This window comes from Hippocampus zosterae, chromosome 3 (genome assembly GCF_025434085.1).
Source record: "Hippocampus zosterae strain Florida chromosome 3, ASM2543408v3, whole genome shotgun sequence".
Classification (NCBI taxonomy): Eukaryota; Metazoa; Chordata; class Actinopteri; order Syngnathiformes; family Syngnathidae; genus Hippocampus; species Hippocampus zosterae.
The window spans coordinates 18721107-18747365 of NC_067453.1; the positions used below are offsets into that span (position 1 = coordinate 18721107).

Here is a 26259-nt window from a genome sequence, read left to right on the forward strand (position 1 = left end):
TTAAAGGCACATGCAACATTTTGCCTCATTGAATTCCATCGTTAATGTCATTTATCGGGTTGACAAGCAACTTTGGCGAGACCCTGAAGCTCCAATGCGGTTGCTTGAAAAAAGCGGCTGAATACACATCATTTGATGAGATGCACGGATGCACTTGTTTTAACTCAAATAACAATTTGATGTTCCTGTTTTAATCAATAAGAGAGTTACATCCTCGATGGCTTTACTTGTCCTTTGCCCGCTTTACAAGGGGCCGTATGGTATTTAGGAAATGTCTTCCTTTGGGCTAATACAGACATTTGTCCTCCTTTTAGTCAGTTAAGTCGCCTGCTGGGCTGACCCAGAAAATGCGAGACACTTTGGGCCTCCTGTAAATTAATAAGAACATTTAAACATTGGAGCAGCCATGTTTTTTTGGTCTGTAAAACAAACAACCCCCCACCCCAAAAAAAACAAAGAAAACAAACAGCTTTGTCCTCAGATGTCAACAATGCTGGCAGGAGAAAATTGGGGAGGCAGCTGTGGGGCTCATATGGAAGCACAACAGTGTTATAATGTTGCCATTCCGCCTCACAGGATGGGATGCATCTCCTGTTGTTTGCTGAAATGAACAATGAGCGCAGCTTTATGATTGACTTTGTGTATTTTAGTAAAAATAAAAGCAAGCATCATTTTGAACATGTGATCATTTTTAAAGGCAATTACTCGGCCCTCTAGTTGTTCTTGTTGATTTTCGCTGCTTTGAAGTTGTGATTGCCTTTTTGAACACCAAACACACGAAAGAACAATTTGAAATATTCATACTTAGAAAAAACACATTTGTAACTTAATTCAAAAAAAAAAATCTTTCAATTCTAGTTTAGACAATTTTTTTCTCTCAAGACAAGACCTCTGTGGAAAAATGCTGCTTCATGTTGTGTAATGACACTTTTCCATGTCCTCCATGATTTGTAGTACCAGTACTTTTTTTCAGCTGGGCTTGGTTGCAATGACCTCTAAAATTTGACTCTGGATCTCTTCTTCCTGAGCGTTGATGTGGACATCTCCCACACAACCATTTTCATACCTGAGGCACACAAAGACAGTGCAAGCGTTGAGCAGTGTGTCAGTCAATCTGGACCAAGAGTTTGCGTTCGGTTGTTCTTACACAAAGAGGAAACGTGTGCACACGTGGTCGGGTATGGGACACACCCAGATGTTCCCGTGCTTTTTAAGATCCGTTGACGTGATGACTGTGAAAAGAAAACCCAGGGAGCAAACCCGATTTATGAGAAAGTGTCGCGAAAAATTTCAAACGATTTTGCTCATACGTACCCTCACAAAGTGCGACACAGTTTAGGTTCCTACTTTGAAGAAACCTGCAAGGGAGCTCCTACAGCAATGAGATAATATAATATGAAATGTCAGGATGGACATCTTTGAAAATTAAAAATGAATAAAGAGGGATTTACTTGTTGGATTCTATTTATCCGATTACATTTCTTCAGGAGTTCTTCTTTCGTGGGTATCTGGTGTTGTCCCTTGCCCATGTCTGAACAGAAAAGAGCACACCTTACAGGAATCTAAAGAAAGACTTCAATTTTATTTGTATTTTTTTTAAGAACGTAGGTGAAAACATACCAGAATATCCAAACGATATGCTTGAGATTGGGCTTAAATAGATCCCTTTGCCGTACGCAGCTCCATGCATCTTTTCAAAAGAAACAAGTGGAACGACCAACAACGCTGAAACGTTATCAGACTTTTGAACCTTTTGAAACTTAGAGCTACTTCTTGAGTACTGATTAATGTGAAGGGGTACATACATCTGAAATCACACAATGTTGAGACACTGATCATATATATGAATAAATGATTGAACATGGCAGGAAACAGATATCCATTTGCAACACTTCATTTCTATCACTGCGCACGTTTACATGTGCAAATAATCACGTCTCCAACAAATATCCCGAGGAAATCACAATGCCGAAAGATCGACACGATGTTGGTGAACCGGAGTTCATGAGATAAAGTTTAAGAATCATAATCCCCTTACCTGGAATTTAGTATTGGAGGCATTCACAAGTCCATTTCTTAAAATGGAATGCCAGTTTTCAATGTGGGAACCGCTGTGGAAAGCAAAAAAATATATATATATTGTGATGATTAGATGAATCAGGACCTATGTGTTCCATCGATGTGAACGAATGACCACCAATGTTCTCACTGGAAGGCAAAGGTGCTGCCGTAGAGTTTGCGTGCAGTTTGAAAACGAGCCTCTTTGGTCGGGGGGCTGCTGATGAGCAGGAATTGGTGAGGCGTGTGCATAAATGACAGTTGCTATTTTGCAGCGAGCAAAGAAAAGAGAGACACGGCGTAAGCACAACACTTCAACGTCATCTGCTATATTTTCTAACACGGGGCCGCGACACTAGCCATATGTACTGCTACTGAAAGTGAAAGACTGCACTGTCCTACCCTGGTGGCGGGAAGCTTGACAATGTGAGATCTGTTGCTTGATAAAATCCTGATGTCAAACATACGAACAAAGAGACGAGACTCACTCTAATGGGCCATGTTTGATCCTCGAAGCGGTCAGAACATTAAGTACGCTTGCACCATATGGTTAGATTTACAAAGACAATCATGCCTGGTTTTGATTGAAACTATAAGAGACTTTTTTTGTGGTGTTGCCGTGCATAATATTTTACTTTCACACATGTAGTTATAACAATGTAATAGAATGTAACAAATGAAAACCTTTGTGGATCATGATTAATTCATTGTGGCTATTTCTGGAGTGGCCACTAGGGGGAAGAATATTGACGTTAGTCAAGAAATAATAGTTTCACAACTAATTGGCTCAGTAAGCGTCTCTATTATCAATCGCTTTTGGCTGAGGATAAAGAATATGCCTGTAAGTCTTATCTGTCTCAAATATAAATTTAAAGGCACCACTGTATTGTTGGAATGTTGACAAGAAATCTTCCAGATGACTTCATTTGCACAATTTGTCAGATGTTTCTATTTCAAATGATGTCAGCTTTTCAAAGCACCCCGTATTTTATACATTCCTCACCATAATGCAAACTGTATACCACTAACGTAGGAAATACATACATTGTTAAATCGACGAGAGTGAAGCTCAATATGCTTTGCATCTTACCATTGCAGTAAAGGGAGGGCGAGAGGGTCTATCTTGTCCATCTGCTTTTTGATATCAGAATATGAACCCTGCGTGACAATGATCACAAAGTCAAAACAAAGCCAAACATGTGAAATTAATGGCAGGAGTGTAGGATTAACCTGTGTCATGCTCCTAACCAGCAGGACACTGTCCAGAGCTTTTTCCAACCTTTCATAGCTCTTTCTCTGTGATGAAACAAAGAACCTGAGACGAAATGCATTGAATCTTCAGATCAAACCGTCAATATCAGCCGAGTTCTGGTGATACCTTTGGACTAAAGGCCAGCATTTTGGGGTTCTTTGGATCAACGACAGACGGGTACGGTTCAAATATGATGCTTTTACGTGACGACTGCAGGGCTGACCGACACATTGCCACCAGCAAGTCGACCACCTGTGGAGCAAAAATCCTTTTGAAAACGGATCATCCCAAGTTGATGTGAAAACAACGACGGGGTGCGTTATTGACCTCTGCACCGGTGGCCACCTCCTCTGTGGCGCCTGACATCGCTCCCATGGTGTGAAAGGAAAAGACGCACAGTTCCCTGGTGCAAACGGCAGGCTTGCAATTCAAATAAGAGAATTCTTATTCATTTGTTTCAGTGCAGCTTAACGTTTGCAAAGGCTTACCTTCAACATGGGACCATTCTGGAAAACATGCTTCTCGTCACAAATCACGCAGTAATCATTCAATGTGGGTATTCTCTGCTCTGCGTACCTCATAACCTGTGCGCACATCACAGTGGAATCCGGTTTGATTTCATTTGTATGTGCTATCGTGTGAATCTAATCTGCCCGAGATGTTTACAATTAGTGTTGGCAGATGTAATTCAATTGTTTTGGACAATGGGACTGACTCTTCAAACAACCAGATTGCAAATTCATTCCAAACATGAACGTCTCACGCAATATGACAGAAGCAAGTGTAGAGTTGCCTTCTCCACATGCTTTAATTTGCTTTACCTGAACCAAGAAGCCATGATGCCTAGTCGGTGTGGTCTTACAGTGCCCTATGGCCCGAGAGAAGAACAGCAGCTCTATCAGCTGTTTGGTGCTGAGCTGAGCTGACGACTTCACGCTTGACACAGCAACCCTCTGTGGAAGAAGATACCCAAATAAAATTCAGATTCAAGTCACAGGAGCATTCACTACAATATAGCAGTTTTATTCATTCATTCATTTTCTGATCCGCTTCATCCCCACAAGGGTCGTGAAGGGTGCTGGAGCCTATCCCAGCTTTCTTCGGGCATTAGGGGGGGGGGGACCCTGAACCGGTTGCCAGCCAATCGCAGGGCACACAGAGACGAACAACCATCCGCTCTCACACTTCCCACCTCGAGACAATTTCGAGTGTTCAATCAGCCTGCCATGCATGTTTTTGGAATGTGGGAGGAAACCATAGTACCTGCAGAAAACCCACGCAGGCCCAGGGAGAACATGAAAACACTACATAGGAAGCCGGGATCGAACCCACGACCTTGGCACTGAGAGGTCGACGCGCCAACCACTGGACCAGCGGGCCACCATTATAGCAGTTTTACATTTAACAATATAAAAGTGACTGTTGGAAATACATTATTACTATTTCAGGTAAGTTGTAAATGTAGGGCAGTTTTTCTGATTGTGTTCGGGCCAGCAAGGAAGTCCTTGGAGGCCCTGACTGCACTTCAGCCACCCTGCTTCTTTAATCTATATCAGGGGTGCCCATTACGTCGATCCTGATCTACCAGTAGATCTAAGACAGGTCCCAAGTAGATCCGAACAGTGTCGAGGAAAAAAAAAAACAAACTACCATTTGTGTGTCTTTGTACATGTTAGTAACATATTTTTTTTTGTGTTCATGTAAGCTGCACCCTAATCATCTTTTCAGTGTCATTTTCACCAAAACATTTTTAAAAAAATAAAATAAAGCAGGTAAATAGGGCACGGGCAAAGAATAGGAATCTGGGAGGGTCCAGGGAAGCACTTTAAAACGGTACATGTGAGTTACGATAGTTAACAGGCTGCAAAAGTGCGTCGCATGCCTCTGTTTCAGGCTGTTTCTCATTATGGCGTGCGTGTGTGTGTGCGTGTGTGTGTGTGTGCGCAACTCAACCGAGATACATACACTTCTGAAAGCAAAGCATGAGGCCCATAAAGCTCTCTTGTCCTGCCCTACATCTCTCACCCGTAAAGCCACCTTTTCTGCAGTTAGAACAGTGACCCAGCGAGCACGCCGTATCATGGAGGACACCTGGTGGGTGCAGAAGGCAAATGAGATCCAAAACCTGGCAGACTGTAACAACACCCAGGGCTTCTACAATGCCATCAAAGCACTGTATGGTCCCAAGAAGCGGGCAATTGCTCCAGTCCGATCAGCTGATGGCTCTGCACTCCTCAAGGACCACTATGAGATCCTTGCCCGTTGGGCAAACCACTTTGAAAATCTTCTCAACCATACCAACCCTGTCAACCCACACATTCTGGACAATCTTCCAGACCTGCCAACAATCATGAGCCTCGACACCCCACCATCCTATTCTGAAACCCAGCAAGCCATTGCGGGCCTAAAGAACAACAAAAGCACTGGTCCTGATGGCATCCCTGCAGAGGTTTTCAAACACGGAGGTTATCTCCTCACGCGCCGACTGCACCTCCTTATTCAAAACATCTGGGAATATGGGACTGTACCGCAGGATTGGAAGGATGCTAACATTGTTGTTATTTATAAGCAGAAAGGGGACAGAGCAGCCTGTGGGAATAGCCGAGGAATCTCTCTCCTCTCCACCGCAGGAAAGATCTTGGCCAAAGTCATGCTCAGCAGGCTGGTCAAGCACATCTCAGAAAGTGTGCTTCCAGAAACTCAGTGTGGCTACCGGAAGACTAGATCCACCATTGACATGATCTTTGTTTTAAGACAGCTAATGGAGAAAAGCAGAGAACATCACAAGGACCTGTACATAGCCTTCATCGATCTCAGCAAAGCCTTTGACACCATCAACCGGGAGTTGCTCTGGAAACACCTCTCCAAACTTGGGGTGCCACCCAAGTTTCTCAGCATCCTCCAGCAGCTGCATGATGGGATGCAAGACAGAGTGCTCATTGGAGGACTCCAGTCAGAGCTCTTCAAGGTGAAAGTTGGGGTGAAGCAGGGTCGTGTCTTGGCTCCAGTGCTTTTTAACATCCTCCTTTCTGCCACTACGTGCCTCTTCCACCGTGGCATGGGACATGAAGACGGTGTCCATATGGAGTACCGCCTAGACGGAAGCCTCTTCAACATCAGACGGCTCCAGGCTCACACAAAGACAAAAATCTGTCAGATCTGTGAGCTTCAGTATGCTGATGACTGCACTATACTGGCTCACAGTTCAAACTCTATGCAGCACGCCCTGGACACCATTTCCAATCTGTACCAATCCTTTGGTCTTCAGATTAACATTAAAAAAACTGAGGTCATGTTCCAACTCACTACCCCAACTTCCACATCCCCCACCTTTCACATTAATGGCACTCCACTAAACGTAGTGGACCATTTCACCTACCTTGGCTCCACTTTATCTTCAAACTGTTCCCTTGACACTGAAGTCCACACCCGTATTAATAAAGCATCATCATCCTTTGGTCGCCTACGCAGCATGGTCTTTGAAGACCGAAACCTGAAGACCCGTACCAAGATTGCTGTGTACAATGCAGTACGTCTCTCCACTCTGCTCTACGGGTCAGAGTCATGGACTCCATATCGCCGGCACATTACTACCTTGGAAGCCTTCCACATCCGCTGCTTGCAAAAGATCCTCGGCCTGTCCTGGGAAGATCGAATTCCCCATACAGACATCCTCAAAAGCACCAATTCCATCTGCATGGAAGCGGCCGTGGCGAAGAAACATCTTCGGTGGATCGGACACACCATTCGCATGCCAGACAACCGCCTTCCCCGCCAGGTCCTCTATGGCCAACTGAGAGGTGCAAAGCGTTCTGATGGGGGGTAAAAGCGACGCCTCAAGGACTACAGCAGGGACCTCCTAAAGCGAGCCAACGTCAACCCCACGCAGCTTGAAACACTTGCACTCAACAGACCAACCTGGCAGATCACTTGTGCCACTGCAATCTCTCAAATACACCAAATTAACCAAGCCAGACGAACCGAAAAACGCATTCAACGACATCAGCGGGCAGCTGATACCCCCCTGGTATCCGGTTTCCCTTGCTCCATCTGTGGTTGAGTCTGCGGCTCAAGGATCGGTCTCTATGCCCACGAGAAGTGGCACCAGCGACAGCGACAGAGTCGCTGACCCCCCCCCCCCCCCAACCCATCCTCCCTTCCCTTGGAGCAAGTGTCATCATCAGACATGATGGACAGCCAATAATAAGTAAATAAGTGTGTGCGCGTGCGCGCGTGCGCGTGTGCGTGCGTGCGTGCGTGCCGGTAAGGGTAGATCCCGGGAGGTTAGTTGATCGAAAAGTAGATCTTCGATCCGAAAAGTTTGGGCACCATTGACCTATATGAATAATAATAATACATTTTATTTATAAGCGAAGCAAAGATCACAAAAATTATGTCACTGGTTATGCCTCACCCTTTTTTTTTTTTAACCGTCAATGTCTTGGATATCTTCAAGAGGCAGAACCGACCTTTCCACCAGGTGTGTAAGTGAAGAGTTCTCCTGATGGATTCTTGATGTTATAGGATGTCGTGTGATTGACGAAATGGTTCAGTTTCATTGGGGGCAAAATAATCCTTCCCCTCAGGCTGCGATCTTGGAGTGTGTTTGATCTAAGGGGGAGAGGCGATCAGAAAAGCCTGGAACATGCAGCAACATCAGATACTGAACGCTATTTACCTCGAGAGTGGCAGCCAGATGCTGAGTCTTGCACAGAATTTCTTCATGGTTCCACCAGGCCTGAACCAGCTGTGTCTTCTCCTCTGTCTCATTATCATGTTCTCATTCGTCAAATGGTGCCACTCCCGGGAGATGAAGACAGCTAAAACGCTGCGCGCCAATATTAAAAGCTTACCGGTAGTCTTTCTGACAGAATACGTGAACATAAATTGATGCTCCTACCTTTGCAGTTGCTTTCCAAGATTGAAATGGTGTCTATTAGATGGCTGAAAGACTTCCACCGACGGTTCTACGGTGAGAAATCGTGTATGGTCGTCATCACGGAAGAACGCTGATGTCAGATAGATTGTAATAGGCGCAGTGCAGAATCTCACCGGGCCCATCGAGATATTGAGACAAAGAGAAGTGCAGGCGGACAACGATGGGCTCTGATGTATTAACCCTCCAGGCCTTAGCCACGTCCTCCTACGGACACCAAACAACGTGTGTGGTTCGCAGCACAGCAAGAGGAAGTCTACATTTTGTTTTGAATTGGAAAGAAATTTCGGTTTTAACTTACATTCAAAATGTTGGCGCTAATGTTCAGATCAACATCCACTTGATCAATTGATTGATATTCCCTGAAAAGCGCAGAATGTACGCAGGAGTTGAAAAGGCAGAAAAGTTTTAAGTGGAAACATGATTGATTTTTGTTTCAATGTTTACCCGACAGTGACTGAATTGTGTGAATACAGGCTCCTGACTATCTCAATGTCACTATTCAGTCGTGGATGGCAGCTCTGGCCGTTGACACAGCACTCCTGCTGGGACAAGAAGAAGCGATCACATCATTTCTGTTCTTCAAGATGAGACAGCAGTTACTTATTCCTACATAAGCCGCTTAAGGACAATCAAAGTGATATTTACATATGTTGTCCCTTCTTCCTCTGAGGCGATGTCTTCCTCACTTTCACTCCACTGCTGCCACTCAGCTTCCTGAACAGTTGAATAGGAAAATAATTCAGCCGTCCGTTCACTTTCTATATTGCTTATCCTCTCTAGGTAGGTGACAACCAGTCATATTCACACCTATGGGCAATATGAAGTCTCCGATTAACTTAAAATGAATATTTTGGAACTAGAACGTTGAAACTGAGAGCTACTTTTTGGGTACTGATTTATGCGAAAGCTATAAATTGGACACACACTTCTAAAATGACACGTTTGGCATTTGGAGTAATTATTGGGGGTTAAATCATCCCAATAGCTTGTCTCCAAGAATGCTACTGGTTTGGTCCTGCACTCCAAATCTCTTCACTTCTTTTTTTCCCCCCAAACGCCAACATTTCCAAACATGCAGCAATATAAGTGTGATTTAGAAAAATAATAATAGCATTTTTAAAAAAGAAAGGCAGAATCCTGGTCAGAGCTCTTGTAGTGGAGCCAAGTCTGTAGATTGTGTCGTGTAGCATAGTAAAATTTTAAATGTGTCCATTATAAACTGCTTCTTTTGCATATGAAATACTTAAGAAATAATCTGGACTCACCATGTGCAGCAATTTTGCACTTATCAATCAACAGCGGACAATCTTTTACTCTTCTGCGGCTAAGGAAAGGAAAGAAACACTGAAATAGATCATTTCCTCTCACTGCTGTAATTTACATTCTTTTGTTCAGAATGGCTTATTCATAATGTCACCACTTACCTCTTCTCACGGAGAAACCGGGAGCATTCATATTTTTTATTTGATGAAACAGTGATTATATCCAGAGATCCAGTTGGGGGGAAAAAGTGGGAAAAAAACACGATCCCTGTTTGATGGCTCGGTTAGTTGTGTGACTCTAGATGTCCTCTTGGCGATCTGAACAGCAGGATGTTCCACATGTTCCGTCGTGCACTCGAGGAGCACGATAAGCTGCAGGTCGTCGATGCCCTCCTGTGATCTCCATTAGGAGAGGCTGACACCTGCATCATGCTGTTTTCTGTACTGTCAAACACAACAACACTAGTCACATTCTCCAGCCTCCACACTTAAAGCCGACTGCTGTGATGGCTTTTCGGACAAAATCTGGCCAATTATAAGCTTTTTTTTTTTTGCCCCGTCTGAATGTGTCCATCTCCAGTCTGACCTTAATCAGCAGTTAACCCCTGTGAGCAGCCACCTGTTGCTCCACAGTCTGGTCAGATTACACACTTGCGAGGCCTTCATACAAACAGTATGTGCACTCTCATTAAGTGCTTTTCACAGTGTACTGTAATCCACTTAAAATAGTGTTTGGTAGTGGCATGCTTTTCTGCTTATTATTTCCTGTGAAAGGTTCATTGATAGAATTGAAATAGACAGAATAATGTGTTGTGAAATAAAGTGGGAAGCTTAAATACATTTTTGATCATTGCTTCATTTCAAATAATTGTTTGAAAAATCTCAAATGTGCATATTTTGAAATAATATACATGACCATTCAAAAGTTAGGCATCACTTAGAATTATTATTCATTTTTAAATAAAGCACTTTTTACTGACAACAAAGCCCCATTTCCAGCAACCATTACCGCAAATCAAGTTAAAATTCTAATAATTGATGACTATGGAACCCTTTTGGAATTGCACCATGTTTCTTGTGTAAGAATCAAAAAACATCTTGAGGATTTCGAGTTTTCTTGAACTGCAATACAAAGATGAATCGTTGACTGTCGATGTGGGCGATTGGCTGGCAACCAGTTCAGACTGGGTGTACCCCGCCTACTGGCCAAAGTCAGCTGGGATAGGCTCCAGCACGCCCGCGATCCTCGTGACGAGAAAGCAGTTCAGATAATGATTGGAATAATGGATGGATGGATGGATGGATGGATGGATGGATGGATGGATGGATGGATGGATGGATGGATGGACGGACGGATGGACGGATGATGTGCTATACTTTACAGAAACCGTTCAACTTTGCTGCATGTTTTGATGCTGAGAGATTTATCCACTTCCACTAATCAGCCACTAGAGGATACTGTTGTTACGAGAAGGACTTGGATATAGGTTCACTCGTTGGATAATAACCTGGTCAACGTTGGTTTCACAGTTTGGTTAAAGAAAAAAAAATGGGCTAAAAAAATACATGATTTGAAATCATCTCAACCAAGAACGCTTCAACAGTCGTGAAACTCCATCATAATTAGAGCCCTGTGAAAATATACAGGTATACAGTATTTTTTTTGTTAAAAATTGTAAATAAATGATATTAATAATCTCATCATTTGGGAATTTTGAAACATAAGTGAATTGAAATACTACTCTTGTGCGGGTATGCTAAGACATAAAATTGGCAATAGTTTGTGTATGCGTCTGCATGTCGACTCGGAACGGTGGAGTGATTCTGACCAACCAGACGAACAACACCTCTGTAGCGCACTTCATTCTCTTGGTGGCAGGAAAGTAGATCCGGTCAACCAAGGAGCATAAAAGCAGCCGCCGCTGTCAGTTGGGTGGCGCTTTGATTCCCTGCAAAGTTCATCTCAAAGGTGAGTGCACATACAAAGTGTGTGTAGGACAAACAGTTCAACGTTTTGCTCATAGTCTGCGAAAAAAAAATCATCATCATCATTAACTCTCACACACCTTGTAATTTATCTACACAATGGACTATATTTTTCTCCTTCATGTTTCATTTTGGTACTTATTGGTACTAATCTCTAATTTAATAAACATTTTGTTTATAATACGGACATTTAGCACCACTACATTTTAAACGATATTCACTTCAACTTTGTAAAAAAAAAAATCAATTTGCTCCTGCTTCAATTTTGCTTTAATTGTATGTATTTTACATATGTTGCCTTGCTCCGAGATACATTTTGCTTTATTTAGGTGCATCTAAGTAAATTACAACATCGTAGCAATGTTTAAATTATTTCAGTAATTCAATTTAAAAATTAAAAAAACATATTGATTGATCAAACATATTCACAGATCAGCTCCTGTCTAACTTGTCTGTTAAAAAATAATTTAGCTAGTTTCTTATTCAAAACTGCAATTTCTTGAGACGGCGAATTGGGTTTTCTGTTAGCTGTAAATTTAAATATACTAACGGATTAAAGCAATACATTCTAATCTGCCAAATGCCTCATTGCAATTTGAAATAAAATTTCCACACTATTCGAATTTATTGAGAAACACCCGTGTAATTACAAGTACACAGTTACAAGTGCGCACGAAACGCCACTCCAGCCATTAATATTTACATCTGATTTGATGATATAAGATCAATAAACCTATCGTAGTTGACGTTTGCGCAGTGACATTTTGATGATGACATAAATTCAAATGTCTAAAGACAGAAAAAAACCCATAGTCAACTGTCCAGAAATATTCCTAGATGGTTATTTTTGGCCAGTGCTGGGAGTGAGAATGGGGTCCGAGCACGCTTGGTGTTTCCAAGCACTGACTTGGTTCATCATGCCTCGAAAATACGCCAACAGTCGTGAAGTCTGGCTTCTCAACAGTACGAGGCAGTCCCCTTTGTGACCGTGCTTCAACCTTGTGTCAAAAGTGACCTGATCCTCCTCTTCTTCAGCTCCGAACTGAACTCGCAGTGGAATGCGGAGAGTGTAGCCAGGCAGGCGCTTTGCTGTCCTTGTTGCTTTACACACATGAGGTGTTTAATCAGCTCGCACGAAAACTTGTCTCACTGGGCATCGGTCCACCTCGGTTTGATTTCTTTTGTTTTTTTCTTCTCTTTTCTATTATTTACTATTTTCACATTACTATAAGTGTAAATATAGACCCTGCTGAGATTTTCTTGCATGTTATTGTCAAGCATCTCTTTGTCAGGAACTATATTTGGGAACATTTAAAACGGCATCCCCCTAAGTCAGCAGATTAGTAGACTATGATTTATTTGAGCCAATCAGCAAAGAAAAATGAAATAAAATCCTAAAAATGTGATGCCCCACTGTCAGGCAGAATCCTCGCATCTCCGATGGATGGATGGATGGATGGCTTATTAAGACCACATTGTTAAAATTGAAAATCTAAGACAGGATAAAGACTTGCATCAACTTCGCAGGCTCTCTTTCAAAGGTCTAAGAGCCATGAGTGACAAAACAAAACAAAAACAACTGGCTAAGAAAGTCTATTTATTTCATATTTTATCGCTCCAAAACATGACGTGATAGAGAAACACAGAGATAAAAAATTTGTCTAAAAAGGTGTCAGACCCAATTCAACAAAAAATTGTGTTCCCCAATGTAACTTATAAAAATAACAGACCATACGAGGAGTAAGTATAAAATTGACCATATTTGTACATACGGTGGGATGACGATAGGATGAAGTTTCCACGCAATAGCGACGACATCAGAGCAAGTGGTTTTCATAGGGTTACCATAGTAACCAAGTGTTTAGATTGATACTGTCAACGTGGAATTAATTTAAAAGATGTTTGATTATTGTGGTTGAAGTAAACTACACTAGCACTGGAATCTACTTTCAGGAGGTCTCCAATTGGACTAAAATGAATGCCCGTTCATTGTTATCAATGAGAAATCAATTAATTCCTCTGACCTCTTTCTGCAGTCGTAATCCCGAAGGCACCAATCATGTCGAAGTCTAAGGAGTCCTCCGTCATCCACACCCAGCAGCTGCACGCCGCCATGGCCGACACCTTCATCGAGCACATGTGCCTGCTGGACATCGACTCGGAACCCGCTGTGTCCCGCAACACTGGCATCATCTGCACAATCGGTCAGAAATACACGCACACACAAACGGCAAATCCATGAAAGTCCGTTTGAGTGTCCCCACTTGATGTCTTCCACTTTGATATCGCTTGTAAAAATGTTATCGTGCAGGGCCTGCCTCTCGGTCTGTGGCCATGGCCAAGGAGATGATCAAGGCCGGGATGAACATTGCAAGAATGAATTTCTCGCATGGCACACATGAAGTGAGTGCATTGGGGTTTGTGTAGGGTGTTCTCAGGGTTGGTGACATAACCTGTATGTGTACTTCAGGGGAAAGGCGCCGTCGTCTACCGCTAATTTACATTACACAGTTGTAAAGTTATTATTACAGTAAATATCCATCCATCCATTTTCCGATCAGCTTCATCTGCACAAGGGTCGCGAGGCGTGCTGGAGCCTATCCCAGCTGTCTTGAGGCAGTAGGCGGGGGGACAGCCTGAACCGGTTGCCAGCCAATCGCCGGGCACACAGAGACGAACAACCACCCGCGTTCACACTCACACCGAGGGACAATTTGGAGTGTTCAATCAGCCTGTCATGCATGTTTTTGGAATGTGAGAGGAAACCGGAGTACCCGGAGAAAACCCAAGCAGACCCGGGGAGAACATGCAAACTCGACACAGGAAGGTGGGAACCGGGATCGAACCGATGACCTCTGCACTGTGAGGTCAACGCACTAACCCTTACAGTAAATATTTGCATTAAAAACACTTATAGGCCGTAATTAGAAACGTATCAAATGACAACCAGTAAGTATGGAAGTAATTGAGACATAATTGTCCCCTATGAGGCAAACTCGGTGGCGGATTTACCGTTAGGCAAGCAAAGGCATTTGCCTGGGGACTTCTAGATTCATAAAGACTTAACGTTTTCTTTGAATAAAAGAAATGATTGTTTCAGTCTTATTTCACAAACTCAAAAACATCAAAATGATTCATCTACCAATCATCGTCGCCCTCATCCCCTCCCTTCTGATTGCAATGGATTATTCCATCTTCTTACTGAGCATGTGCAGACTTGAGTCAGGAAGACAGAAAACCTGTCGGGACGTCGTGTGGACGTTAAAGCAATGATCCCAGTGGAGCGGCGAGAAGTTGAAGTTAAGAAGAAAACAAACCCATTTTTATTGAAGCTACCAAAAGTTTCAACCTTTGTCACGATGACACCGATTGTGCATGACCCACAATAGCGAGACCTGGATGCTCTTGCAGCAGCGTCACACGAAGGGGAAAATGACCCGAGTGACACTTTTTCCATTACGATGTCAGTATTGAAGCGGGCTTTGCGTATGAAAACCTTAAAAGTCCTATCAATTACAGTGAAAGGATCAATGAGCCATCTGAATCACATAATAAAACACGACAATATAGTTGAACTATTTCAAGAAAAAAAAATCTTGGCAGAGTTAATTGTTGCTAGGCAGAATTTGTAGCCCGTGGAACAAAATGTCAGCCTCGTCCGCAAGACTGATTGACTGACTAACTAACCATCCAAAAACATATCGGTACAGTGCATTTATTTTGCAATGGACGCAGAGTGTAAGAAATACGCTCCATGTTATGGTGCGGCAGCAGTTGTGCTCACCCTATGGGAGCGACTGAAAGTGACTTTACCCTTAACAGTTGGCAGAAGTCATGATCGTCATGTGGCCTGTCACAGCCTGTAATGGGATCCAGTTGCTTGTACTCCATCTGTGTGGCAGCCAGTGATTTGGCATGGATGTTGCAACGAGGCCAGTGAGTTGGCAAAAAAAAACACGTACCCCGTTGACCTGTCACCTTTCACAAAGGTCATACTTCTTTGCATTCACTGTCACCTGAGTGGACTAGGCGTAGTAAGAACCTTCACATGGTACTCTTTAGAAGTTAAACAAAGGGTAATGTGGAAAAAAAAAATCATAGTTTGTGCAATTTATCATTTAGTTGACGAAAGAAGGATTGCCAAATTAATAAAAACATGCATGCGTCCAACAAGGATGGCTCCTGCTAAGACGTTTAAATATCTCCTTAGGCGAGGTCATATGTCACATGAACAGTTCTCTTGTTCATGCAACTGCGACCCCCCCCCCCCCCCCCACCACCACCACCACCACCACCACACACACGCAACTTTGACTTACATCAAAGTAGCGATACAATATCAGCAGGAGAGTCAGGAACAAGGTCTCTCTTCTTGGCCTCACACCAAAACAAAAATAAAAATTTGCGGTTGCAATTGACAAACTGTAAAACATATTGTATGAGTGTAAAGGCATTTGTTTTTCTCACAGGTCTTCCTAATGTTGTGGCTTGTTAGTGTACAGTTTGTGGTTGTAGTCAGAAAAACATGAAAGCAAAGTGGATGAACGAATTGTCAAAATGAAATTGACCTCGGCCTGGTCACTTGTCAGTGCAGCTATTAATAGTTGGAGATCCAGAGAGTTTATATGGAGGCATGTGGGGTGTGTGGCCCCACTGTAAGTAACCTTGATGTTATTCTCTTCATTTGTCGTCTTCCTCTCCCCAGTATTTTCAACATTCTGCACCACTGAGAATGCATCATGTCAGTACACTCCTCATAGGATAAGTCGTTAACATTTTAATAACAGAATAGGTTATTTAGACGAGCTCTTGCAACTTCTCTAACAGTTACGCAAATTACGTTGATGCCCGCTGAGCATCCAATTGTCACCCACACACGCACACCCACACACACACACATGTACACAAACCTTGGAGGAAATATTCTTCTAACACCTCAAGCAGCTGTTTTGGGACAGTGAACCTGAACTGCGTCACGAGCTAAAATTGGTGTCGCAGTTGTCGTTCTGGATTTACACCTCTTTGCAGCTTCTAATAAGAAAGCGACATACTCTCCATGGTTATCTAGATTCCGTTTGTTAAAGTGCAGAGTTAGACACCAATATATTGTCATACTACAGTAAATACAATTTACTTATTGGTTGACAATGTAATATTTCAAAAACATCGGAGAATTGGGCCTTTGCTGATTATAAAAAATATGTAAAACTTTGCCTGGTTATGTGTGCTTTCATGCTATTTTACTGAGCAGCCATGACGGTGATGCATGCTTCACGTTCCCATACTGCAAAGGTCCTTTTATCATTCTAAGGCAGTCATCATCATAGTGATATTTGCCATCACTTGTACCCTTTGGTGGTGGCATTTGGAATTTGTATGAGAGGGATAGGCAATGTAAATGCTGGAGGGAGGGGGCCACAATTTTTCATCTGGGATACTTCCTAACCGGATGTATGAATTCCACTTTAAATATGGACAAAATACGTACGTGTGCAAAATACGTGTCGGGATATTTCATTTTTTATAAGACCGTTTTCAATACAATACATGTATAAAAGATCCACTATCCTAACCCAACAATAAAGGGTTTGAAGTAAACAACAAAAAATAACCACGCACACACTGTAATTTTTTTCTCAGTGCAAATGACCCTCTTGCTTAAAAAAAAAACATTCAAGAAGGGCACAAAACTGCAAAACAATGAACCAACATAAAATCCAAGAAGTCAATTTGTACATGTTTTCACCGAAAAATCAACTCAGTGAAAAATTTTAAATCATTGACGTACTGTTTATCACTTCCCATCCAACCAAAAATTATTAGACCTACTCACGTTGTAGTTTTGGGAAGTATAAGACACGGTGTGAACACATCTAAGGCATGTCTGACCTCTAGTGGTCATTGGTAACATTACAACTTAAACCTATAATTGACTCTTACATATTCACAACATTTCTTGAATAATTTGGGGGGTTTGTAAAGAAAAAAAAGCGGGGGTGGGGGGAATCAGAGTGTGGTCCACAGGCCACCAGCTGCCCATTCCTGAGGCATAACATGCAGAGACGATGAAAAACTCACCTTAATGCAGTTTCATTTCTGGAGAACTTTAAAAACAAAAGGAGCTGAAATAAAGCGATGTACATAAATATAAAACCTAACAAAACACAGGACAGTTATGCATAATGTAACTTAAAAACTAGACACTTACAAGTCCGGCTGACTCCAAAGTATCGTGTGACACAAAAATCCAGTCAAGATGTGTTGATTACTTTTTTTTAAAGTGCTGCTGCGTAAGAAAACGATTCACCCTTTCCACCTGCCTGAGGTGAAAAAAGATTGGTCTCCCTCGCCAATTACCGGTAGTCAAATCACTGTTCAATTCAAAGCTGCCCAAAAAAGAGAAACACCTTTTAAAAGAGCAGTTTGTGGTACGAAAATGAGTTTTGTTTCATCGGTTTTCCTTGTTTTCAACTTATGTCCCAGTACCATGCCGAGACCATCAAGAATGTCCGTGAAGCAACTGAAAGCTTTGGAGCAGGCTCACTCAGCTATAGGCCAGTGGCCATCGCTTTGGACACCAAGGGACCAGAAATCAGGACAGGGCTCATCAGGGGTGTAAGTTCTTCTTGCTAAAGAATCACCACAGCCATCAGTGTACCGGCATTGGATTTGCACAAATGAGACGAGAATGAAGGTCATCAATGTGCTCTTGTTCTTGTTGCTCAGAGTGGCACCGCTGAGGTCGAGCTGAAGAAAGGCGACACCATCAAGCTGACTCTTGATGACAGTTACAAGGAGAACTGTGATGAGGAGATACTGTGGCTCGACTACAAAAACATCACCAAGGTCGTTCAGAGCGGAAGCCACATCTACGTCGATGACGGACTGATTTCCCTCAAGGTCACAGAAATCGGTAAGAGCCAGGGTTAAAATAGTTTAAGATTTGCTCTTGGTAGGTCATTTTGATTTCATTTTTCAAATTCAATTATTTCCAGTTGGTTTTTTTTTAATGGTTAGTTAGTTTTTATTCGGTCAAAATTATTTTACTCTTAGATTTTTTTTTTAGCATTGGTTTTTGTTTTTTTTGTATGAAGTATTTTTTGAGAACAAAATTTTTAAAAAGTCACTCAGTATTGTGTAATAGAGCAACAAACAACAATTCACAAACAACAACCATACAGTAAGTAATACGGTAATACATTGTAGAAATTGATTGACAATCACGAAAATGAAGGTCATTTTTCCTATACGGTAATTATAGTGCGGTCGTTCTATAAACATCCATCAATCCGTTTTCTAATCTGCATATCTTCACGAGGGGAGCGGGCGTGCTGGAGCCTATCCCAGCCGTCTTCGGGCTATAGGTGGGGGACACCCCGAAATGGTTGCCAGCCAATCGCAGGGTACACATAGACAAACAACCATTCGCGATCACAATCACACCTTGGGACACTTTAGAGCAGGGCGGTCAAACTCATTTCACATTTTGGGCCGCATACAGCCTCCGTAGATGTAAAGTGGGCTGTAGACCATTAAAATGATACCATATTCTGCTATAAATAACCAAAATATCATGTCTTTCTTTCGTTTTTGGTATAGTGAAGCACAAGAACATTAGGAAAACGTTACAAAACATGTCATGAAACACCTTAGATTTCGTTAGACAAATGTGTAATTTACTTTTATCACTCACATATATGCATACCAACTGATCCCACTGATTGTACAAAACTTTAACAAGTAATTGTTATTAAAAAATATAGTAATGCATTTTAAGATTAAACGAGATTTATAAAGAAAGAACATTTTTAAACCATTTACACATGTGCATATAAAATCTAACAAACTAAGGGGAAACATGTGCCCCAAGCGGATAATCCCTGAATTGCATCTTATTAAAAATATAAATTCTGTGTCTTTTATGCATTTTTTCACTTTTAAATTATCCTGCGGGCCTAACCGAACCTCGCCGGGGGCCCGGTTCCGTCCCACGGGCCGCATGTTTGACACCACAGCTTTAGAGAGTATTACATTCGCATGCCGTGCATGTTTTTGGAATGTGGGAGGAAACCGAAGTCCCCGAAGAAAACCCATGCAGGCACGGGGAGAACATGCAAACGCCACACAGGAAGGCCGGAGCCAGAATTGAACCCAGTCGACGTGCTAACCAGTCGACCGCGGTATTTTGCTAGTTTTCCTCAACTGTAATAACCTTGGTAAGAGCAAAGATTAGTTTGAGGGACTGACTTTCTTATCAAGGTACTGTACCAGCAGAGATGAGAAGCAATCAATCTATCTTTACTTAGTTTCTACTCCTTACTTTGTCAAAATATGTTTTCAGCCTTCACAGAAGACAACATGCTGCGACATAAATAGTGTAAGGTAAACATCGGTTTACTGAGTGAAGCCTTTGCGTCGAAGGTCACGACTACCTGATGTGCGAGATTGAAAACGGTGGAATGTTGGGCAGCAAGAAAGGCGTCAACCTGCCCGGCGCTGCCGTCGACCTCCCTGCCCTGTCCGAGAAAGACCTTGACGACCTGAAGTTCGGTGTGGAGCAGGGCGTCGACATGGTCTTTGCCTCGTTCATCCGCAAGGCCGCCGACGTTCATGCCGTCAGGAAAGCTTTGGGCGAGAAAGGCAAGGACATCAAAATCATCAGCAAGCTGGAGAATCACGAGGGAGTGCGCAGGTAAATTGATACTATCGCGTGTGAAATGACGGTGACGTCTGCAATCCTGATGTGCCAACACTGTACGCTGATTTTCAGGAGTAAAAATCACATTAACCGCGTACAATAAATATTATAACTGCAATTATTTTGCAATGTTAAGTGAAGTCGTACTTTTTAATTCTAAGTGACAAATGATTTTTGGTTTCCGGGTGGATGATTCAAACGTGACTTGAATTTCATGAATATGATGACTCAAATATTTCTTTGAATGCGTCTTTTTTTATTGTTCAAAATGTTTCCCTTACATGCACAAATTACATTTTGTGCTGTCTATCTGGAGTAGTTCATTGCTTTCATAAATCCGACATATATGGATTTTTTTTAAAAACAGAAAAAAACAATATATACAGTTTTATCCTCACTTTTGATGTCAAAACGGTTTTGTGGTACCCATTGTTTTTTTTTTTTGGTCCCGGCTAAACAGTCGAAATGGCCCTTCCTTATTCTTATCTGTCTGCCTTTCATCCTAATTTGTAAATCAACTGGAATAATCCGCCGTTTCCCAACGAGATTTTTCACTGTTCTTTCAATTGCAGATTCGATGAGATCCTGGAGGCCAGCGACGGTATCATGGTCGCCCGCGGAGATCTAGGTATTGAAATCCCAACGGAAAAGGTGTTCATCGCCCAGAAGATGATGACCGGCAGGTGCAACAGGCTGGGCAAGCCCATCGTCTGCGCCACACAGGTCTGTCAGCGCGGCGGTGAGAGCTGTCTCTCTCCTTTTTGTTGGGTTTGTGATATGACATGTTGTTGTTGACCTTCAGATGCTGGAGAGCATGACCAAGAAGCCTCGTCCGACCCGAGCCGAGGCCAGCGACGTCGCCAACGCCGTGCTGGACGGCAACGACTGCATCATGCTGAGCGGGGAAACGGCCAAGGGGGACTACCCCCTGGAGGCAGTCCGCACACAGCATCAGGTGAGGGCTCATCGGGGCCTTTAAGGGTGCCATGAGGCAGGGCTCAATATTAGGTACTGACGGTGTGATAATGGTCAACAAAAATATCGTGATAAGAGTTCAAATTGAATTGGTGTGAGAGAAAATGTTTTTCTCCCACTTCTCGCAACCACCCCCATCCCCACGTTCAGATCGCCCGTGAAGCCGAGGCCGCCATGTTCCACAGGCAGATGTTCGAAGAGCTGCGTCGCACCTCCCACCTGACCCGCGACCCCACGGAAACCGTCGCCATCGGTACAGTGGAGGCGTCCTTCAAGTGCTGCGCCAGCGCCATTATCGTGCTCACCAAAACCGGCAGGTCAGAATCGTACCTACCCCGTCCGTCCGTGCCTTCCACAGCAAAGCCACCCCCTCCCCCCCCCCGGCTCAAGTGGAGTGAGCCACTTCTGACCTTTTGGGAGCTGAACCCTGACATTTTACACGATAATTTTAACTCCCTGCTCATTCCTAGCACGAAGGAGTTCATCCTCAAAAAAAGCATGTGATACAGGCAGCTGTTTTTTCATGAGTAGTGAAGTGCTTATGATTGATAGAACATCACACATCAGCATTTCTTACTACCATTTACAGTTGCTGGAGAACTAGTTGGGCAGGTACAATGTCAACCGTTTTGAATATATTCCTCCCCCCATACACTCTATGTAGTTGACTTAAAAATTAAAGCAATACATACAAACATTATCTCAGGATGAAAAAGATAATGAGATGAATTAAAGAAGACAAAAAGAGAGAGTAAAAAAAAAAACAGTTAAATTGCTCATACGTTGAAGAAGGTCTTTTAGCCATTTTTTCCGGATCGTCCACCACTTTTTCCCCCATGCCGCCAACATTTCCAGTTGCATTTCTATGGCCCTCATCAACGTGCTCCACTACAAATGCAAGATCATGTTGTGATGAGGCCCCCTCATCTCCGCAGAGCTTTATTGCATTTTTTTCCTTCATTGTTTCACTTTGCAACTTTTCAATTTGATTCAGCCTCACTGCCGTCAGCAAGCTGTTCCCAGATGTCAGCGTGCCCCGAAAAGCTTCAAATGCCTCCTGTCCACTTCCTGGCCAGTGATGAAATGCTGACTGACAAATAGCGCCTCGCTTTTTAGGAGCGTGTAGCGGCGACAGAGAAAATAATTTGATTACTCGTCACCATGAAAACAACAGTCAAACCCAATAAGGGATGTTGAATTTACAGTAGCTACTGTACATTCAGTACAAATGTTCTCATGTGAATGAGAACACAAATTTATCACTCACAAATGTAGTACAATGAGCACTAGTTTTCCAATTTTATTCCACCAAATGCCAGCTCAAACAATATTTATCATATGGCCAACTTTAAAATACATTTAGCATAGTTGGCCTCAGTCTTCAAAAACAAGTCAGAGGTTGTTTTTTTTTCTTTAAAAAAATGTATTTAACATTGTTGGAGGCCATCCAAACATTATGCATTGTTTGAACATAAACACTGCACTAAAATACAGGAAAATAAAAAGTCATACTGTACTTGTATGACGTTACAGTTAAAAGATATTTGCACATTGGGGTTCAATAAAAATGAGATTGAAGATTGAATGCAAATGTATATAATAGTAGTTAAATACCATACAAATTAAATTAAAATGTTTACTAGACTCGATTGGAAAAAAAAGTAGTGACATTAAGCACAATTTGAACATTTAATTCCCGGTATCTGATGTCAATTCAACATCAAAATGACATCAAAATCCAATATTCAACATCAAATTGATGTCACATTTCCCGCTGGGCTCATTGTGACAAAATGTAAACGTTGGAGAATATAAACAGGTATGAGATGAATTCCTAATTGTTGTACTGTCAAAGACTTATCACTGTTTCTGCTGAGAAAATTGTAATTGAATTGAGTTTGAGGTTGAGGCTCTTTTGAAAGGGTTCGAATTATTCATCTACTTTATTGCAATGATGTTTACTTCTGGCAGCCACAATATTCTTCCAGTCACTCAATTTAACATAACACCCGTGTATTGCCATGTCTATGAATAAAAATTGCTACAGAGGAGGTATATTTCCATATAGAATACTTCCAATCAACTGTTCTTTTTATAACTACATTTCAAAGTGTTCAAATTATTTGGGAACTTGGTTTGTGCTCGTGCAGGTCTGCTCACATGCTATCCAGGTACAGGCCCCGTGCACCCATCATCGCCGTAACCCGTTGCGGTCAGGCGGCGCGCCAGGCTCACCTCTACCGCGGAATTTACCCCGTGCTCTACACCAAACCCGCCAACGACGTCTGGGCCGAGGACGTCGACCTGCGAGTCAACTTTGCCCTAGAAGTTGGTGAGTAACAAAGAAACACGCTTGTAACCGAAACATTTTAATAAAATGGAGTATAGCAGCGGGGATCTCCAACCTTTTTTTCCCCACAGACCGGTTTAATCTCAGACAATATTTTCAGGGACTGCCCCTTAAGGTGTGGCAGATAAATACAACAAAATAATATGGTATGACATGAAAACTGTGGTATTTTCTAAACATGATAATAAACACAAATCAAACCTATGTGGCCGCAACACTCTCTCGTTGTCTTCAAAATAAGATACACCGCAAATACAAAGTGCATGAAAAATATGACTCACCATCGCTGCATATTACGCAGAGTGGGCTACGTGCGTGGGAATCTCAGATTGAGATAAATCCGTATTTTAAGTAGGACTATTAAATGTAGTCTTTCTTGAAAGTCGTAGCCTCCTCTTCTGTCTACTGGCTGGGCCTTTTCCCCTTCCCGAAAAAAAAACTTTTCAAAGAAGTTTGTTTTGTATTCATTTTGCTATCTCCTAGGTTTCATTTTAGCGGTAACCTATCACATGACCGAGAAGCGCGTTTGTGTCAAGTGACATACTGCAGACAGATGTAATAGAGAATCCGGTAAATTTTCAAAATAAAACATCTTTCAGATTCTGAAGTAAATAAAAAATAAATTGTTGGAATTTAAGTTATTTATTCTTTCTCTGCACCCCAGTACCGGTCCGTGCCCTGGTGGTTGGGGACTACTGGAGTAGAGGACAGTGGCACCTAGGGATGGGCAATAGAAATCTTCAATGAGATTATCGGGAAACATTGCAATTTTATATTAGAGTATTAAATACTGTCTCGGCGTCCCGGTATTCCAGTGGTTAGCACGTCGGCTTCACAGTGCAGAGGTACCGGGATCGATTCCAGCTCCGACCTCTCTGTGTGGAGTTTGCATGTTCTCCCGGGCCTGCGTGGGTATTCTCCGGGTGCTCCGGTTTCCTCCCACGTTCCAAAAACATGCGTGGCAGGCTGATTGAACACTCTAAATTGTCCCTAGGTGTGAATGTGAGTGCGAATGGTTGTTCGTCTCTGTGTGCCCTGCGATTGGCTGGCAACCGATTCAGGGTGTCCCCCGCCTACTGCCCGAAGACAGCTGGGATAAGCTCCAGCACCCCCCGCGACCCTAGTGAGGATCAAGCGGTTCGGAAGATGAATGAATGAATGAATACCGTCTCAAAACGGAATGGCTATATAGACGACGAGTGGAGGAGGAAGTGCATGGAAGTCCTCAGTCCTTCCCTTTTTTGTTTTTACCTCCGTTATGATTGGATGCCGTTGCAGAAGGGCTTGACAAAAAACAAAACAAAACACAACTATATACTGGACCAAAAATTGCATATTCGAGAGATGTGTAGTTGTATCACATGAGAGCCCGCTCCATTCATCAGACGTTGATTTGAATGGACATGACACAATCCTTTCGAGCTTTGTGCCTATGGCATTGCCAAGCTAATGTCCATGCTTTTCATAACCCTTGATGGGACTGTCACTCCTGCCAAAATGTCCATGAGGTATATGCACGTTTGTACTGTACTTTTGACAAGCAGAGTACAACCCGGTACAGCTTAATTGTAATTTATTACTACTCTATGATTTTTAAAAAATTAGTAGAACCTTATTGATGACTCATTCTCTTGCCTGTACAGTAATTAGGAATGTGGGTCACACTGCCGTGGCTCTCCTTAGAGAGGGTAAGCCGTGTCGGAAATGGATATGTGGGCATGTGAATATATTATAATGGAATGCAGCATTTAATGAGTAAGACTGCTGTATAAATCAAGTCCACAAAAATCGATGACATCCCCTGGTCTAGACCCTTCATCTGGGCAAGGAAACACTTTGAGAAAACTCATTTAAGGGAAAAAAAAAGAAAATGTGTGTGAGGTGGGGCAGGAGAAGCGTCTGTAAAACAGGCCAAAATCCAGATGTCAGGGAATGAGACTTTTTGCATTTTAGTTGTCGTTTAATCACATTAAATTGAAATGCATCTCAGGTCAAGATTTAAACATTTCTATAGAGGGAGCCTCTTTAACTTCCACGCATAGGCCACTGCTGTGTACTGGTGGCCAAAAAGCATTTTAGACCCTGCTGACTTTTGGAGTCACCAAAAGAAAAGCATGTTGTGATCATAAGACTTGTTAGTACTTTGTTAGTGAAATCTAGATGTTGTCGTTACCTGTGCAGGCAAGCACCAGAAGTTCTTCAAGAGTGGTGACGTAGCCCTCGTTGTGACCGGCTGGCGTCCAGGTTCCGGTTACACCAACACCATGAGGGTGGTCCTCGTGCCTTGAGCTCCATCTAAGGACAATATTGATCTGCTCCCTCATGCAAACATCCTTTTCCTCAACGCAGGCCACTCAGCCGAAAAGATGCCCAATGATTTTTTTTCGGTCATGTACAAAATTAATTGTATAAATTGCGCTGCTGACATTCTTCTGTCATGTGCGATTTCCAAAACAAATCGATCACCCTAAACACAGCATACTGTACCTATTGGTGATTTACTGTAATTGATGGTCCTTCTAGTAACCAACTGTTGCAATAAATCTCACAGGAGTACGGTAAATTGTCCTATTTGTGAAAAAAAAATCATCCACGGCATAGTGACCAAGATTTATGATAACAACTAATAAAAAGAACTCTTGATTTGTGTTTCTTCTCCAATGATCAATGTGGTGCAATATCATGTGCAATTTTATCATTCAATGTTGAGATAGATGTACAGTGGTGCCTTAAGATATG

At 42.5% G+C, this 26259-nt stretch overlaps 2 protein-coding genes across 3 annotated transcripts; one reads left to right on the forward strand and one right to left on the reverse strand.

The window, feature by feature from the left end:
- Positions 1-915: 915 nt before the first annotated feature.
- Positions 916-10750, reverse strand: LOC127597405 (protein mono-ADP-ribosyltransferase PARP6-like). 2 transcript variants are annotated; one of them, XM_052060398.1, is made up of 23 exons: positions 9674-10750; positions 9515-9573; positions 8895-8963; positions 8694-8791; positions 8548-8608; positions 8363-8453; positions 8211-8277; positions 7989-8138; positions 7780-7921; positions 4132-4263; positions 3799-3894; positions 3638-3730; positions 3437-3562; positions 3289-3354; positions 3149-3216; positions 2461-2509; positions 2210-2322; positions 2039-2111; positions 1621-1690; positions 1452-1531; positions 1315-1372; positions 1148-1232; positions 916-1066 (listed from the first exon to the last, which is right to left on the reverse strand). In XM_052060398.1, the coding sequence occupies exons 2-23, from the start codon at positions 9515-9517 to the stop codon at positions 970-972; spliced, it is 1887 nt and encodes a 628-aa protein (XP_051916358.1). In that variant the 5' UTR covers positions 9518-9573; positions 9674-10750; the 3' UTR covers positions 916-969. The 2 variants fall into 2 exon arrangements, with proteins under 2 accessions (XP_051916358.1, XP_051916359.1); XM_052060399.1 differs by having other exon boundaries at positions 8694-8788; positions 9674-10749.
- Positions 10751-11364: 614 nt separating this feature from the next.
- pkmb (pyruvate kinase M1/2b) lies at positions 11365-26169 on the forward strand. The gene is made up of 11 exons (XM_052059907.1): positions 11365-11480; positions 13534-13701; positions 13809-13900; positions 17981-18112; positions 18224-18410; positions 19919-20189; positions 20768-20918; positions 20998-21150; positions 21321-21487; positions 23321-23502; positions 25702-26169. The coding sequence occupies exons 2-11, from the start codon at positions 13557-13559 to the stop codon at positions 25806-25808; spliced, it is 1587 nt and encodes a 528-aa protein (XP_051915867.1). The 5' UTR covers positions 11365-11480; positions 13534-13556; the 3' UTR covers positions 25809-26169.
- The last annotated feature ends 90 nt before the right edge of the window (positions 26170-26259 follow it).